At 61.2% G+C, this 16,006-nt stretch overlaps 1 protein-coding gene across 2 annotated transcripts; it reads left to right on the top strand.

The window, feature by feature from the left end:
* The first annotated feature begins 3,220 nt into the window (after positions 1 to 3,220).
* Positions 3,221 to 8,483, top strand: Sohlh1 (spermatogenesis and oogenesis specific basic helix-loop-helix 1). 2 transcript variants are annotated; one of them, XM_078048659.1, is made up of 8 exons: positions 3,221 to 3,361; positions 3,687 to 3,791; positions 4,193 to 4,340; positions 5,288 to 5,409; positions 5,657 to 5,718; positions 6,631 to 6,811; positions 7,311 to 7,381; positions 8,084 to 8,483. In XM_078048659.1, the coding sequence occupies exons 1-8, from the start codon at positions 3,294 to 3,296 to the stop codon at positions 8,299 to 8,301; spliced, it is 975 nt and encodes a 324-aa protein (XP_077904785.1). In that variant the 5' UTR covers positions 3,221 to 3,293; the 3' UTR covers positions 8,302 to 8,483. The 2 variants fall into 2 exon arrangements, with proteins under 2 accessions (XP_077904785.1, XP_040139775.2); XM_040283841.2 differs by having other exon boundaries at positions 3,657 to 3,791.
* The last annotated feature ends 7,523 nt before the right edge of the window (positions 8,484 to 16,006 follow it).

Genomic DNA, 16,006 nt, shown 5'->3' with positions numbered 1-16,006 from the left:
AGACTGGGATCTGCCTGGGCGTGGGGGTGGGGGAGGGCCCAGCTCCTACCTGGGGTAGCATTGGCCGTCCTCACGGAACTCAAAAGTCCTGTTGGCGTAGCCCCTAGTCCCCCAGGAGCCGCCACCAGGCTGTGCCCCACCCCCCAGCACCAGGCATGGCGCTTGGACTAGGCCACGGAGCGGAGCGCAGAGGCAGAAGCGAGTCAGCAGCCCCCTCCGCCTCTTGGCGCTCTTGGCCCCAGAACACTTAACATTTTCTTCACTCAGATTGAGGGAAAACCAGCAGGTTCCAGGGTCCAGGTTCAGGCGCCTGGCTGTGCGCGCCCCCTGCCGGCCACGCTGTGACCACTGCAGCATCGCGGGTTGTCTATCTGCACTCCTTCGGGGGACCCGCGCCTTGGCAGGCCGAAAATAGGAAGGGGCTCGCTAATGGCTACAAAGACACAAGCGTGCTCCGGGTTCCACCGTGGGAGCGGCCCCATCCCGCAGGGGCCTCTGTGCAGCGCGGGTGCAGGGGCACTCTGGTCTTTCTTCCGCGTTTAAAGTGTCCAAGCTACCCACAAGTATTGGTGCGCCACAGCGTCCTGCCCTGACCCCTGCCAGGCACTGTCCACTCTTGTAGCAGCCTGCACCAAGACCCTTGCTGGTCCCACACTGTCCACTGCTAGGAACCCACTGGGCTGGGACTGGGGGCCATCTAGACCCTAGGTAGCAGTGACTGCCCATCTGTCCCTTGTCCTGCTCTTTCAGCCACGTGGGCACATACAGAACACCTTTCACACAGATAGTGTGTTTGTGTGTGTTGGGGGGGGAACATACAGGACACCCAGACAGCCTGGCTCAGGTTGGGGAACTTTGAGTTCTTTGACTCTTTGTTGTCCAGTGCCATCCAGAACCTTCTCTAAAGCAGGGCAGCTGCAATAAGAGGAAGCGGGTGGAAGAGAGATTAAGATAGAAAGAGACACAGAGATGGAGAGAGAACAAAGGGGGGCTGGGGAATCAGGGGTATAGGGCTGAGCCAACATCAATTCCCCAGTTTTTCCCCAGGCTGGGGATACCCACTGGGGGCCATGGTCAGTATGAGGGGATCCCCAAGGCAGAGCTGGGCCAGGAACAATTGGGAGGGTGCACCATGAGATGGTCCCCAACCGCCATCTCTATTGAGGTCCCTTCTCTGCCTGCAGGACACAGCAGGCTGAGCTCAGGAACTCTGTGGGCAAGGGCTGGGGCACTCAGCAGAAGTCTGGGATGTTCTGCAGTCCCCATGGGTGCAGCCCATGTCCCTCCCCAGGTCACCAGCATTCCTGCATCATGTGGGCTTTCCCATCTTGGTCCTGAGAGGTGGATACTGCTCCCCTGGCTGGGCACTGTTCCCAGCAGGACCCTCACCGACCAGTGGCTGAATGTCCCTCTTGAAAGTCCCAGCAGCTTGGGGAACTCAGAGATGGTCACTCAGGGGGCATCTTGCCTATCACTATTCAACAAGAGCCCTGCAGGGAGGTGCTGCTCTGGCCAATCAGAGATGATTACTCAGGGAGTCAGCCATGGGAGACCCTGACAGGAATGGTGACATTTCTAAGGGCTTTGGGGAAACCAAAACTTGGCCCCAATGTGCCATGGAGAAGCCAGGCCCCAGAAGGCCAGCCTGCATCCCACTTCCCAGCCAGGAGCAGGAAGGTACTGTGCCAAGGTCCAAGACCCTGCCTTCAGCCCCTTCCTCCAAAGGGCAGGCAGGTTGGCACGTCCCCACCCACTGGGACGCAGCACCTGGTGGTCTGCTCTGCTGGGTGTATCCGGGCACTTTCCTTGGGGCACTGCATATCCTCCAAGGCCAGGAGCTGCCAACTCCTCTCCTCCCACGGGAATGCCAGGGCCCCACACGTGCTGGCAGAAGTGAATACATCCAAGCATTTCTGGCTCCGTTTCACACCCTCTTAAGAAACACAAGCTGCCTGGTGAATCCTGGGGCTGTCCCCTCAATCCTGAGGGCTGGCCTGGCCCCGAGCCTTGGGTGGAAACAGGAACTGATCCAGCCTCAGGCCCCCTCCTCATGTTCCACCCATCAGTCCCCTGCCTGACACCCTCCCTCAGTCCCAAGATGTGGCCCTTTTGGCTTCTGCCCCTCCTTTCCTAGGTGGCCTGACCATGTCATCACCCCAATGCCTGGGGCAAGGATGAAGAGGGCCCCTGACTGTGGGCCTTACCCTCCACACCCAAGGAACGCTTTCTCTGTCTCTGTCCGACACAGGTCCCAGCACCCAAAGCTCCACCTGGAACCCCAATCTCAGCCCCACTGGAGGCAGGGCAGGAGCTCTGGCCAGTCTCAGGCCCAGCATCCCAGGGGACACCCCACTTCAGTTCACCTGGAGAGGTGCTGTGTCCCCTGGCCCAGTGACTTCCTTCAGGAACTGCTCCCAGCAAGTCCAGGAAAATCTAACAAAAATGCAGTGCTTCCCGGGCCCCTAACCGCAAGGGGCCTCCGCTGGAAAGAGGAAGGCTCCCTTTCCCGCTTCCTCCCGCCATTCACCATAGAACTTCCCTGGAGCAAGCCAGGCGGCTCCTCGGGATCAGCAGCGACGCAAGCAGAGGCCAGCGGAGCGCTGGTGAGGATCTGCAGCTTCCACCGCACACCCAGAGGCCTGCTGTCGACTGGGGTCGGGTGGAGCAGACCAGGCAGTCGGAGGGCACCTGGCGGGGCAGGGGACGCACGCTAAGTGTCCGCGAGCTGGGCCGAACACGTGGGCTGTGGCGTGACCTGGGGAGGGCTGGCAGGCGCCCCTAGGCTTTGGTGCTCGGCGGGGTTGGGGGGTGGTAGTGCAGAGAAAAAGGTGCAGGGGATGGCGCGCCTCGGGAAGAGAGGGACTCGGCTCGTCCTGCGACACTGTTCGCAGACCAGCCTCAGCTCCCAGCTAGGCTGAGTTCCCCGAAGACAGGGAGCGCCCCGAAACCCGGGGCATCCAAGGACGGCAGGGACCCAGCCCGAGCGGCAACCGAGCGGACCCTCCGCAAGGCGAGCGCTGGCCTTTCCCTGGGCGTCCCGCGGGGGCCTGGGGAGGGTGGAGCCGCCCGCCACTTCCCGGCAACCTCTGCCTGGGGGAACTTTCCCGTAGGTGGCCGAGCGGGCCGGGGGCGGGGCGCGCAGGGCGGGGCGGGGCCGCGGGGGCCGGGGCCAGGTGTCCGCGGCGTGCGGAGCACGTGGGCAGGGCGGGCGTCCGGGAGGGGGCGGGGCCGCGGGCTGAGCGTGCGGTCGCTGCCCGGTCCCGTTTGTTTCTCCCGCGCCACACCTGGTTCCCATGGCGTCTCGCGGCGGCCCTGAGCTCCGGGCTGGGGTCCCCAGAGTCCCTGGCTTTGGGGGTTGCAGGTAAAGAATTGCGAGAGGAGTGTGAGGGTGTCAGGTCCCGAGGCCTCTGCCAAGGGACTACCATGTTTACCCTACCTGGAGCACCCGTGGCAGAGGCCCCACCCTGCTCCTGGGGAAGGCGGGGGAGGGTCCCTTGCCGACCAGGGCCTGCCATGTGTTCTCGCTGTGACCCTGGCTTGTGCTCCACTTTTCCCCAGCCACCCCCTATAGACACCTGTTACTACTCGGAGCTCCCTGATGGTCTTTTTTGGGGCTCACAACCTGGGGGGGGGGGGTCCTGGCTTCTTCTCTCTAGCGGCTCTTCCTTGTCTGGGACCCTGGTCAGCTTCCAGGACCCAACCCAGGTACCTGCCCGGGTCAAGGAGCCTGCAGTGACCGAGGGCCTCAGCTCCAGTCTCCCTAGGAACGTGCTCAGTGAGAGGGAGCGCAGGTGAGTGGCTAATTTGTGGAGGAGCCCTCCTCGCCCCGCCTGGTTTTAAGGGATGGGGGCTGTGACTGCCTCCTGGCCTCAGGCAGCCAGGGCCAACTGACCAAGGTAAATCCACGTGGGGGGGTCCAGCAGCACCCTGTGGCCTGAAGCCCAGGCATCTGGAGGTTGTACGTTTGTGATCCTTTAGACCTGTACACTGTGTCACCGCTGTCCACACCCTGGTCCTTCTGGGATGGCGAGGCTGACCCCTGGAAACCCTCCCCTCAGACAGCTGGAGAGTTAATTAGTGGCCTTGGCCTCTGCTGGTTCCCGGGGAGAGATCCTTTTGGTGCCAGCAGCTGCTGCCCCTTCTGGTGGAGGCTGGATGGGTTTGTGGACTTTTTTTATTTTTCTGGGCACAGGAGGCGGATCTCTGTGAGCTGTGAGCGCCTGCGGGCCCTGCTGCCCCAGTTTGATGGCCGGCGGGAGGACATGGCCTCCGTCCTGGAGATGGCTGTGCAGTTTCTTCAGCTCACCCACACCCTGGTTCCTGGTGGGGAGCAGCATGCTGTAAGTTGTGGGTATATGGACTTGGTCTGGCGAGGATGGCCCAGCGTTGCTCAGGGGCAGTGTCCTCTCCAGCTTCATGCCTCCCTCCACAGCCTGGGCTGGCTGTGGCTTCTGCAGGGCACTTTGTTCAAACTGTTCCTGTTGCTATTCTTCCCCTGGAAGGGGACCTGCTTCCCCAGTCCTGTTGAGTGAGCAGTTGCCCCATGCTTGATGCCAATACTGGGGAGAATCAGGGTGTCCTCATGCTGCCCTGGCGGAGCACCACATAGACCCTTTCCCTGCAGCTTTGCCTGAGAGAAGGCATGGGTCTGTGAGCCGTGAGGGCTTCACCAAGTCTCCGTAGCCCCTACAGTGAGGGGGGTGTCCACATGTGTGGGGACGGGGGGCCAGATGGGGATAGGGTGAGGCCTGGGTGTCACCCTGTGCCTGCAGCCTTGTCCTGAGTGCAGGGTGAGCTGTATGTGAGGCTCTGGCTTGCTGGTCACCTGTGGGACAGCTGCTCTGACCAGAGCCCTGACAGCCTCCCAGCTGACCTTGTGATTGGTGTGTTTGTTGAATTAACTCTTTGAGGTATTGGGGATCAAACGCAGGGATTGTGCATGCAGGCAAGTGCTCCAACACTGACCACATCTTGAGCGCTATCTTCGTTGGTTTTTTAATTAAAATCAAAACTGAGGGCTGGGGCTGAGTTGTAGAGCGCTCACCTAGCATGTGTGAGGCCCTGGGTTTGATCCTCAGCATCACTTAAAAATAAAAGTTGGACTTGTGTCCAGCTACAACTAAAAAAAAAAAAAATTGTGATAGAGTCTCACTGAGGTGCCCAGGCTGGCTTTGAGCCTGTGATCATCCTGCCTCAGCCTGCCAGCAGGACATCACCACGCCTGGCCCATGTGTGTATGTGTGTGTGTGTGTGTGTGTGTGTATGTGTGTGTGTGTTTGAATTCCAGGTTCCTGCTTCCTCCAGGGAGGCTTGGCACAGGTGGAGCGAGGAAGTTCTGCAGTTGACCTTGGCGAGCCAGATTCCAGCCGGTGGGCCTGACCCTGGGACGGCAGCATCCACTGTGACTCCGTTAGTGTCCACTGGGGCCCATCCTTAGGGTTAGGGGATGTCCAGGGACAGCAGAGTCACCTGTGATCTCGAGAACTAGAAACTTGCTTAGGCCCCGACTCATACCAGTGGCGTCACTGTCACTTGGTTAGGATCTAGTGTTTCCAAAGGTGTCATGTTTAACAGATGTGGGGGACTGGACTGGTGTGGGGGAGGGGTGCTCAGTACTTGGCTCAGTATTCCCCACCCCCCTCTGTACACTGTCCAGGCAGCAGGACCCCCTGGCTGTGGACAAGAGTGAGGTGCTGGACGGGCCACCCTCCCTCCCAGGTAAGTGACCACGTCCAGGGCAAGTCAGGAGACCTCCAGCCCTAAGAGTGGGGAGCGCTTTTCCTGGGGGCAGGTCCAGTTTCCACACTGTCTGTGTGCGGGGGACCCGTGCTGATGGTTTTCTTTTCAGGTAGCCCTGTACTCCCTGCCCTGGCCCTAACCACCTCCACTCCCCAAGGACACGCCCCACTTCCTCCTGTCTTCCTCCAGGGGCCTTGGGGGTGCACCAAGGCCCTCGGCCCATCTTGGGCACCCAGCTGACCTATTCCATGTCTAGTTCTAGCAGCCACCGTTGGCTGTTCGGGGCGTCCCCTGGCTGTCTATGGTGGTCTTGTGGCTAGATGGGCCACCGCTGTGCCCACTCTCTGCCTCTGCTGCAGGGGTGCTCTTGTGGGGACCCACCTCGGGCCTGCAGCCTTCCAGCCACCTTCCCCTGTGCCACCTTCCTTCCTTGAGGCTACTATAGCCAAGCTCTCTCAGGTGGCTTTGGGGTCACCCTGAGGGGCACCTGTGATGACCCTGACCCTGATGGCACTGGTGCTCCTGACTGTTCGTCCCCTCTCAGATGTGTTTGCCACTTCTGGAAATGGTTCTGCCGCCGGGTGATACCTCGTGACCCTACAGATGTACTGCTGCCGTGGGTGGGGCTTGCTGTGGGCAGAGCTGGCATGGCCAGCTGCAGCGGTCCTGTGGCAGGCCACAGGGGCTCAGTGGAAGGGATCCCAGACCCGAGGCTTCCTGCTCCCCAGGTGTTAGGCCCCTGCTTCTGGGCAGCCCTCTGCCTGGTCACCTGTCTGTAGCCCACTTCTGGGGCCTCTTCCATGAGTCCTTGTTGTGGGGCTGGACTTGGTCAGATCAAGAGGGCATGGGGGCAGCAGACAGGTGACCTGCTGACTGTGTCCCCCTCCTCAGAGCCCTTCAGCCTGGTGCCCCGGCCCCCATGCTGGCCGCCCTACTCACAGTGGCCGAGCTCCCCCAAGGTGAGCCAGGAGGCTCCTGATGGTCTGGGCCAGGCGGGGCCCCCAGCCAGAGTCCCCACATCCCCAGGTGGGCTGGCTGAGGAGGCAGCCCTGACACCTGTGGCAGATGCCAGGTGGGTGCCCATGGGCGTGCATGTGCGTGTGTGGGGAGTGTGTGCGTGAGCGTGCTTACTGGGCCAGCTACCGCAGGCCGCCCTCCAGCCGCACCCTGGGCCTTTCCCTTCACCTGGAAGCTTCCACTCTGGTGCCCAGCAGGTCTGCGAGGGGGGCTCAGGCGGTCAGGCCGGGACCAGCTGCCTGGCTGCGTGGCTTTCTAATGTTGTTTCTGAAAACACTTTTGTCTCCTAATTGTCTCTTGTTTTGGCTGACGGCAAATGAGTTTGTGTTTTGGGAGCGCACACCAGCTGGGCGTGGGAGGGAGCAAGGCTGCGCTGGAGAGGAACCAGCAGGGGTGCTGGGTACAGGCCTGGGCTTGGGCTCCGCCTGCACCCCTTGGTGCAGCAGTGGGTGGTTTCTGCACGAGCTCCCGTGGGGGCTGGAGCCCCTTTGGATATGAAGTGGCTTCTTGGGCCTAGGTCCATCGGTGGTCTCTTGGGGTTTTTTCACTTTCAGGTCTGTGTCAGGATCCAGTGTGGAGGATGGGACGTCCTTCCTGCTGACGGCCAGTCCTGACTGGTGGCTGGGTGAGTGGGGGCCGAGGTCCAGGCTGCCTTCACCCTCGCCAGCCCCGGCACTGGGGCCTCAGCCCTTTCCACGGAGCTAGGGTGGTCGTGCCGGGGCCCAGCTGGCTGTGCATAGTGCAGTTTCCAGAGTGTGTCTGGGTCTCCACCTCCCTCTGGCTGGTGGTTGTCAGGGCGACAGGCAGGGAGAGTCAGAGGTAAAGCATGTGTGTGAGCGTCTGTGTGCATGCACATGTGATGAGGTGTAAGAATGAGCACACTTGAGTGTGAACATACATGCGAGTGAGCATGCACGTGCCTGTGAGCTTGCATGTGACCGCTGTGAGCAAGAGTACGTGGGCGTGTGTGTGAGGAGCATGCCTGTGAGCCTGAGACGTGTGTGGACATCTGACCTGTGGAGTGGGCTGTGTGGGGTCCTGGGCCTTCTCTCAACCCCACATCGTCACAGAGGCCCCTGGAGGTGTCTGGATGGTCACGTGTTGGGTGTTGGTCTTCCCCTTTAGGTCCTAGAGCTGGGATACCCTCACGATCTGGCTGGGAGCAGGGTCTCTGCACTGGAGGACTGGGAACCACGGGGAGGCAGGGCTTACCCTCCCAGAGGAATAGAGAGTGGTGGAGGGAGCCCCACTGTATGCCCTGCCCCTGCCCGCCTGCCCCAGTGTCCAGGGCACCCTCCTCCTCTGCTGATGTGCCTTTTGCTCCTAGGGTCCCTGGAGGGAAGAGGAAGCACTGTCCCACCCTGGGCCCCAGCCCGGAGCAGCCCAGCACAGCGGGCAGAGCCAGCCTTCCTGGGCGACCCTGAGCTTGGCTCCCCGGAGCTCCAGGATGGTCCCCTGGAGCTGTGGGGCTCTGACCTGGGCAGCTGGGGCCTGGAACTGCGGGAGGAGGTGGACGGCATCCTCCCTGATTTCCTTGCCTGCTAGCCACTGCCGGAGGGGCAGGACGGCCAGGCCCGGAGCCTGGGCAGCCTGTGTGTCCCTCACGTGCCGGTGCCTTACTTTGGGCTGGGTTGCAGCTGTGCCCTAATCTGAGCGAGCCTGGCAGGGCTGTGCGCCCGGAGGCTGGATATTAAAAAGGGAAAGCGATTTTCCTGGAGGAGAACAAACCCTGTGGCTTTTGTGTGATGAATCGGATTCATCAGGCAGATGCGCCACCTCCATTCAGAGCACAGGCAGCGGCCCCCCACGCTGACGTCCCTGAGTGACCCAGGTGGGGGTGCTGCAGCTCTGGGTCCCGCTCCCAGGGAGGGTGGTCTGAGGGCTGCCGTCCTCTTCAGCGTTCCTCAGGGCTGTGGGCCGGGTGTTTGGACTGTGTGGGGTCCTTTCAGGATGACCCTCGTGTCCCTCTCTCAGCCCAGGGTGCCCCAGGGAGGGGCTGGCTAACTTCTCGCCATTGCCACGGCTGCCCTTGCCACGATGAGGTTGTTGGGGACCCTGGGCCAAGGCCACCTGCCCCCCACATCTGTGGAGGGACTCGGTTCCTGCCAGCAGGGGAAGCAAGCCCCAGGTCTTGTCCTCCCTCCCCCCAGGGGACTGCAGGCTTGCCCTTCTGTCTCCATCTGGACTCCAGGCCCAGGTCCTGTGACCCCACCCCCACAAATGAATGCTGGGGCCAGAGCAGCCTCAGGTCTCCCAGAAGATGGGGTTCTGAGTGTAGGCTCAGCCTCCCGGGTTCCTCGCCCCCACAGCCGGCGGAAGGTTCCATTCATTCTCTGAGTCACTCTGACGAGGCCTGGAGCTGCTGGTGTGGGAGGGAGGCGCTGGCTGGCTGCGTGGAGCCAGGTCGTCACAGACCCTGGGTGTAGGAGGACGAGCCCCTCAGCCCGGAGCAGGGCAGGGCTGTCCAGGAGCCCATCTGTGTGCCCGCTGGGGTCCTTTGGCAGGGGCTGGGTCCAGGTGGACACCAGAGGTGTGGCTCTCACCTGTGGACCAGCATCCTCCTGGCCCTCTTGTCCCCTCTTGGCCTAAGGATCATGATAAGAGCCTGGCACAGAGGTCCAGTGGTGGTCGGGGGTCCCGGCTGCTGCATCCCAGAAACATGCAGATCCTCAGAGTTCCAGGACGAGGCCTCCGGGCACCCTGTGCACCTCTGGGCTTTTCAGTCAGATCCCCCACTGGTGGCCATAGGAAGCTTTGGCTCTGGCCAAGCTGAGGTGCCAGAGCCAGGCCTAAGAGGCCCACCTGAGGCCGGCCTCACCTGTAGCCCGGTGAGGGAGGACTCAGGCTTGTGGACAGACCTGACGGGTGCCCTAGGGCTTGGACAGGCAGGACACTGGCCTGGCCCCTGACTTCCCCAGAAGGTGAGGGACAGACTCCATTCCAGGAGGCTCCAGGCGGAATGGACCCTGCCTCTCTGAGGGTCTTGGCAGACGTGCATTCAGGGCTGGAGGTGGGGAGGGTCTGTGGGCAGGCTCTGCCATGCTCGTGTCCACCAGCAGGACAGGGGCTGGGGTCTCTGGAAGAGCATCTCAGGGGCCCGTGGCATGTGTGGTGGTCCTTGGGTCTTGATTACCTTCTGTTGGAGGTGGCTGCTCAGGGGTCTCTGTCCCTCCTGCTCTCGAGGTTGTGGTGGGGGTACAGCTTCCTCTTTGTCACCTTCCCCACCTGCTACAGGGTTGAGTTCCTGGACACTGGTGGCCCAGGATTCTGTGCAAATGGCTGGTGCCAGGCCTTGGCTGAGGCCCTGCCTGTTGGGTGCAGGAAGAGTGCTGAGGTCCCTGGGCTGGGAGTCCCCCACCCCAGAGTGGCCAGGTTCCTGCAGGCAGAGTCCACACCCAGGACTGGCCCTTCCTGCCACACTGGTGGGCTCACAGGGTGTTCCCTTTCCCTGCTGCAGTGGCCCCCAGAATCCACATCTTCCTGGAACCTCAGATTATGACTTTATTTGGAAACAGGGTCTTTGCAGGTGTCATTAGTTGAGGATCATGAGACCCTCCTGCATCAAGGGTGGGCCCCCAGTCCAACAGCGGGTGTTCTTACAGGATCCTGCGGGGTGTTGCAGTGCAGTGCTGAGCACACACGGGTCCAGTCCCAGCACTGAGGGGGAAGGAAGAGGGGAGTGTGGAACAGCCGCAGGGAGAGGCCTGGGACCACGCAGCCTGTGGTCAGTGACAGCAGGGCCTGGGGACAGTCACGGCCACAGTGTCACTTCTTGGAGTTGGAATTGGCTGGTTGGCCCTTTCTGTTGCCCCAGGTGTTAAACTAGGTGCTGCAGGTACCCCAGGGTCAGTGGTCAATGAAAGGTTGATCCTCTTTCAAAGGTGGCAAGTTGGGGGCCCATATCCCCACCCATGGTCCATCTGTGCTGCCCCAGACTATGCCCTGCTACACAGCCCCTGGCTCAGCTCCCCTCACCATGGGAAGCATGGTCCCTGCAGATGGGCAGTGATGTGGCTGCCCCAAGTGTCCCTGGGCTCAGCTGGTCACTCTGTGCTAGTGCTCTCTGGGCTGTGACTTGGCACGCACGCGCCTGAGAGGAGGTGCTGGTGGCCCTGCCTGCACAGTGATGAGCTCTCCTTGGCATCATCTCAAAGCTCAGTGGCCATCACTCACCCAGGACGACAGAAGCCAGCACCTTGGTACTGCCAAGGTGCCAGAGCATGGCTGGCCTGCAGCAACTGCATACCAAAGCCAGCAATTCGTGAGGCCCTGGCCTGAGCCTTAAGGCCAGCACCCAGGGCTGTGGAAATTGGCACGTTTGCCCTCATCCCAGGAACCCAAGGTGCTTGGGCAACTAGGGGTGCTTGGTGTGCCTTGGAAGAGGCAGAGACTTCTGGGAGGTGACATGACCCCTGAACTACTGTCCTGGGCCACCTGCCGGGCACCCCCTTTCACCTTCCACTGCCAGGTGGAGACCGTGGGTGCTGGGGCCGGGGTGGGAACACCTGGCAAGTCGTGGCAGTTAAGGACTGCCCGAAGTCCACCCCCCGGGACCCCCAAGGTGCGTCCCTGGGGCTCTCCCTCCCTCCATGTTCCAGGTTAGACCGTGTCCCACACCACGGCCCTGTGGCAGGGACAGGAGTGCCGGCTCCCCGCCCTGCCTGTGGGATGGACCTCACTGGCCTATATCAGTTGGAGTAGTTCAGGGGTCACCTGAACTACTGGCTGCCTCCTGAAGTGGCCCTGTGCTGGGGACAGCTCTGCTTCTGTTCTCAGCCTGCAGGTGTGTCCACTTGCACCATGGCTGCCAGCACAAAGGCCCGGGGACTTTACCTCTGCCAAGGCCCTCACCGCAGGTGTAGGATATGGCCCCAGTCCATCAGCATCTGAGTGGCCCAGTTGGATCTGTCCCGGGCCACCACCAGGCCTCCGTGTCCATCGATGTGTTTTTACTGCTGGATTGGGTTCCTGGCCCTGACCTCCGCTCGCCTGCCTTTGGGATTTGTAGAATGGAACAGCACAGAGCAGTCTTCTAGACTGGCACTGCATGGCTGGTTGCAATGTCTGTGACAATCACCTGGGAGTCACCCTGCTTCTTTCAAGATGGCTTTTTGGGGTCTGTCCTTTGTGACTCCATGTACATCTCCAGGCTTCGTCTGTGTTGTGGAGGGGTCGGAACTCCTCCTGCTGAGGCTGAGAGCTGTGGTGTGTGTGACGTGTGGGTCATCCCTCCTCTGTTTGTGATGGTGGCTCTTGGGACTGCTGCTGCCCGGAGCACCAGGGTGCGTGTGCAGACGCAGTTGAGACCTGGCCTTTGTCTTCAAGCGTCCACATGTGCAGAAGAAGGATTGCTGGGTGGACGGTGGTCATTCTCAGTCTATAGAACGGCTGATCTTTGTTGATTTTGCAGAATGTGCTGGTGGTCCTGCTGGTTCTGGTGGCTCTTCTGTGGCAGCTTGTGGGCCATGTGTGGTCGTGGGGACTCCCTTGCACCTCTGGGGATGCTCCTGGGACCACCCTCCGGGCCTATTCCTCTGCTCACCTCTGTTCTTCTGGTTTTGCTGCCTGTGCGCGTCCTTTGGAGATGTGCAGCTGCCCCTGTAGCTCAGTGTAGGATGGTACTGCCAAGTCACAGGACGTCTTGTCTTTTTCCCCCGCAGGGTGGCCAGGCCATTCTGCATTGTGACTGACGACATATGCATTTTGGTTCTGTGTCCTTGCAAGCAAGCCCAGTGACTCTGTCTTCAGTTAGCTGCTCCAGTGGGTGGGGAGTGACGCAGCCTCTCGGCTGGGATTTCGTCTGTGCCAGCTGAGGGTGCCAGTGTACTCATTCAGCAGGAAGTCAGCATAAGTCACGCGCTTGAGCCATCAGCTCCCAAGATACCTCAGGTCCTGAAACCCACCACATCTACAAACTCCCGCCCCGGAGGGACGAGGACCCTCTGAGGATGTGGTGAGCCATGGTTTCTCACAGGGCAGCCGTGTGCACTGCTGCCCAGACACCCCTGTGGGGACCTGTGAGTAGCTGTTAGGAGCAGGGGGCTGCCCTGTGTGTTCAGGTCTTTGGCCTCCTCACTGATTCTCACCCTGTGTCCCCACCATTCCCCACCATTAGGCTAAGTCACCGTGCCCAGAGAGCCCAGCCCCAGCCCTTGGGCCCTGTGGACGTGACCTTGAGCAGGGCCTGGATTGCCCCATTACCTGGGGTTCCCAGGTCAACCACAAGGAAGAAACAAGGAGATCGTGTGCATCTGTGTGCACGTGTGCATCTGAGTGCGTCTGTGTGCATGTGTGTCTGTGTGCACGTGCATGTGCATGAGCAGGCATGCAGCTCCTGGTGTCTGCAGCAGGTGCTCAGCGGCACACACCCACTTCCATGAGCAGCCTGCCTGCTGGGCTGTGGACTCTTAGGTTTTGCAGGAAGCAAGGAGCCTTTGGGTCTGGAAATGCCCCCAGTGGAGTCCTGGGGGTGCCCGGCAGGCTCCTGGGTCTCAGCCCAGCGTGCCGACTTCAGGGTGGTCAACCCAAAGGAGACAAGGCCCCAGATGCTGCGGAGATTCTCTAGCAGCTGGGCAGGCAGGCGTGAGGGGGCAGTGTCAGACATGGGGACGTTTCTGGGTGGGCTGAGCACTTGTCAGGAATGCAGCTGCAGAGGGAGCTGGAGCTGCTGTGGCCCTGGGTTGACTGTTCTCCAAGTCTCTAGGAGGCCATGTTACCTGCTCCAGTCTAGGAGGCTTTCCAGCCCAGGGATACTGTCCCCGGCTGCCGGCTGGGGTGAGTTAGTCTGAGCCGGGTTGCCATGGGCAGTCCTTTGCCCACTGCTGGGTTCTCTGTTTATTGGGGTCCCTCCTGCCTGACTCTCAAGCTGGGGCAGAGCCTCTCGGCCCCCCTTTATCCATCCCAGCGGGGCGCTGAGAGCGCCTTGTGTGAAAGGTGGGGGCTGTCCCAGCACTCCTCCCCTACTGCCCCCAGCAGGTGCTCAGGGGTCTGGCTTCTCTCCCAAGTCACCCAAGCTGCACTGGTGCCCGAGGGTGGCCCCCTTCCTGACCTGCTGGGGGTGCCTGGGTCCTGCCGGATGAGGCTCCCTTCCTGTTTCTGGCTTGCTCTTTGGTCTGCAGCAGGGAGGAGGGTCAGAGGTGCTCCTGGCTGGCCTCATCCCCACACCCTTGGTCCTTCCCTGGACAGTGCTCCTAGAGCTCAGGGTGCAAGTCCACCGGTGGCCGGCTGTCAGGCCTCCAGCCTTCGCCTGCGGCAGGTCCTCCCCTCTCAGCCTCAGCTGCTCTGCATGGCTGGGCTGACCGTCGCTGGAGGGGACAAGGACCATGACCAGGGCATGGTGAGTGTCCTTTTGTGTGTGCTGTAGTCTGTGTCTTGTGGTAGATGGCCACTGTTTGTTATCCCGCCTGGTGTGATCTACTTAGTTTGTCTCCCAGTTTTTAAAAATTATGGTAAAATACGTGTAGCATAAAAATTAGTCTGAACTTTTTCCCCTCTCCCGACACGGGCTCATGTGCTGCCCCAGCTGGCCCTGAACTCCTGGGTCTAGTGACCCTCCCAGCTCGGGCTCCTGAGCAGCCGGGACTGCAGGACGCACCTCCACACTGGTTCCTTAGCCTTTGTAGGGGCATAGCCATTCACACTGGTGTGGGCACCCTCACGCCGTCTCCGTAAAGTCCCTGAGGTCCCAATCTGCCCTGTCCAGCATGGTTCCAACCCCTCCCATTTCCTCCAGTGCTATCCTCTACTCTGCTTCGTCCCGTGTCTCCCTGTGGGCTTCCTGGTGCTAGAATCTGCTGTGGACCTGTGAGTGTCGCCCAGCCGAGGCGGGCTGGGGACAGCTGCGTCCCCCAGGCCTGCCCGTCCTTTCTCTCATGTCCCCTGTTTTGGATTTCACTTACTTTGATCTGTCGACAGAAGACAATTACAAGTGTCATTTAGAGGTCTTAGTTGGTCTTTGCCATTCTAGAACCAGGCTGCTCCTCATTGCAAAAGGGGCACAGGAGGTGGCTTCAAGGACAGGGAAGGGACAAGGGCCGGTGCTGGCCTGTGGGGGCCTTGGGCTGCTGCCCCTCTGCCCTGGTTCCTTGGGAGGGAGGTCACTCATCTGTGCCTGCTGGGTGGCACTGTGGTCGGTGACCCCGTTCTGCCTGGGTCTGCTGGGTCCCGAGTCCTGGCCAACTGTGGTGCCTGCCGTCTCCTCTGTCGCCACAGAAGGGGCAATTCCACAGGACAGTTTGTCGGAAGAGGTGTGTGTGACCAACTCAATAGCTGTCATGTGGTCAGTGGTCTGAGGACGGGAAGGCGGTTGGATATCCCCAGTGCGGCCAGTCGGGTGGGTGAGATTTGGCTTGCCGCTGCTGCGTTAATTAGCCTCCTCTGCATGCCCGGGAGCCTGTGTGTCTGTTGGCCCTTCAGGCTCTCCCCTGGTGAGTTGCTGGTTGGTAACGGGGCCAGTTGCTCACCTTGGCCTTCTCTGCCACAGCCTCCCAGGTGGCTTTGAGGACAGTGGTGTGGGGGACTGTCCGCCAGGCTGGACAGAGCCCTGGCTCCCTGTGAGTGGGTGCCATCTACCTAGATCTTCCAGAAGCATCTCCAGGTGCGGCCCCACAGGAAGGTCGCTGCCCTCTGCCCTCTGCCCTCTGCCCTCTGGTCCTCCCCACAGGGCTGTCCGGGGGGCGGGGCAGACAGCGTTCTGACCTGGCTGCAGTTCCCTCTGCCGGGCTCTGTTCAGCCCCAGTGCGGCAGGGCCACAGCACCCAGCCCTGTGACCTGGGCTCTGGGTCGGCCCCCTGGAGGGCTGGGTGTCTGGGGGGAGGAGGCCTTGGTGAAGGGGTTGTGGCCTGGAAGGGTCCAGAGCCCAAGGTGTCCTGGAGGGAACACAGTCCCTCGTGTACCCAGTCACCCCTCAGTTCACGGACCTGATTCTCTTGAGAGCCACCCTCTGTCCCTCTTAGCTGCCTCCCCTTGGCTCCAGGAAGGACATGGGATACAGGCCAGGCCACTGAGTGGCGCAAGAGCTTCAGCTCCTGGGTGGAGCTGGTGTTGGGAGGGCCTGACCCAGCGAGTTCACCACCGTCAGCAAAGCCCAAGAATGTTGGCTGCACCGTGGAGGAGAGAGGCCGTGACCTGCAGAGACGTGGCTGGGATGAGATCTACCTGTGCCTGGATCCACCTGGGCCCGCAGGCGGTCACCGCAGCACCTTTCAGACGTGAGAGCCAATAAATCGCATCTGTTGTGTGTCTGTGTGAG

This window comes from Ictidomys tridecemlineatus, chromosome 4 (assembly GCF_052094955.1).
Source record: "Ictidomys tridecemlineatus isolate mIctTri1 chromosome 4, mIctTri1.hap1, whole genome shotgun sequence".
NCBI lineage: Eukaryota > Metazoa > Chordata > Mammalia > Rodentia > Sciuridae > Ictidomys > Ictidomys tridecemlineatus.
Note: the sequence above shows the minus strand (reverse complement) of the source record. Positions and strands in the feature narration are given on the sequence as shown.

What these genes read in the sequence shown, in the direction of transcription:
- Sohlh1 (XM_040283841.2), top strand. Translation starts at nt 3,294, where the DNA reads ATGGCGTCTCGCGGCGGCCCTGAGCTCCGGGCTGGGGTCCCCAGAGTC. An exon ending in GCAGCATCCACTGTGACTCC is followed by an intron (nt 5,410 to 5,656) that starts GTTAGTGTCCAC and finishes TACACTGTCCAG; the next exon opens with GCAGCAGGACCCCCTGGCTG. An exon ending in CAGTCCTGACTGGTGGCTGG is followed by an intron (nt 7,382 to 8,083) that starts GTGAGTGGGGGC and finishes TTTTGCTCCTAG; the next exon opens with GGTCCCTGGAGGGAAGAGGA.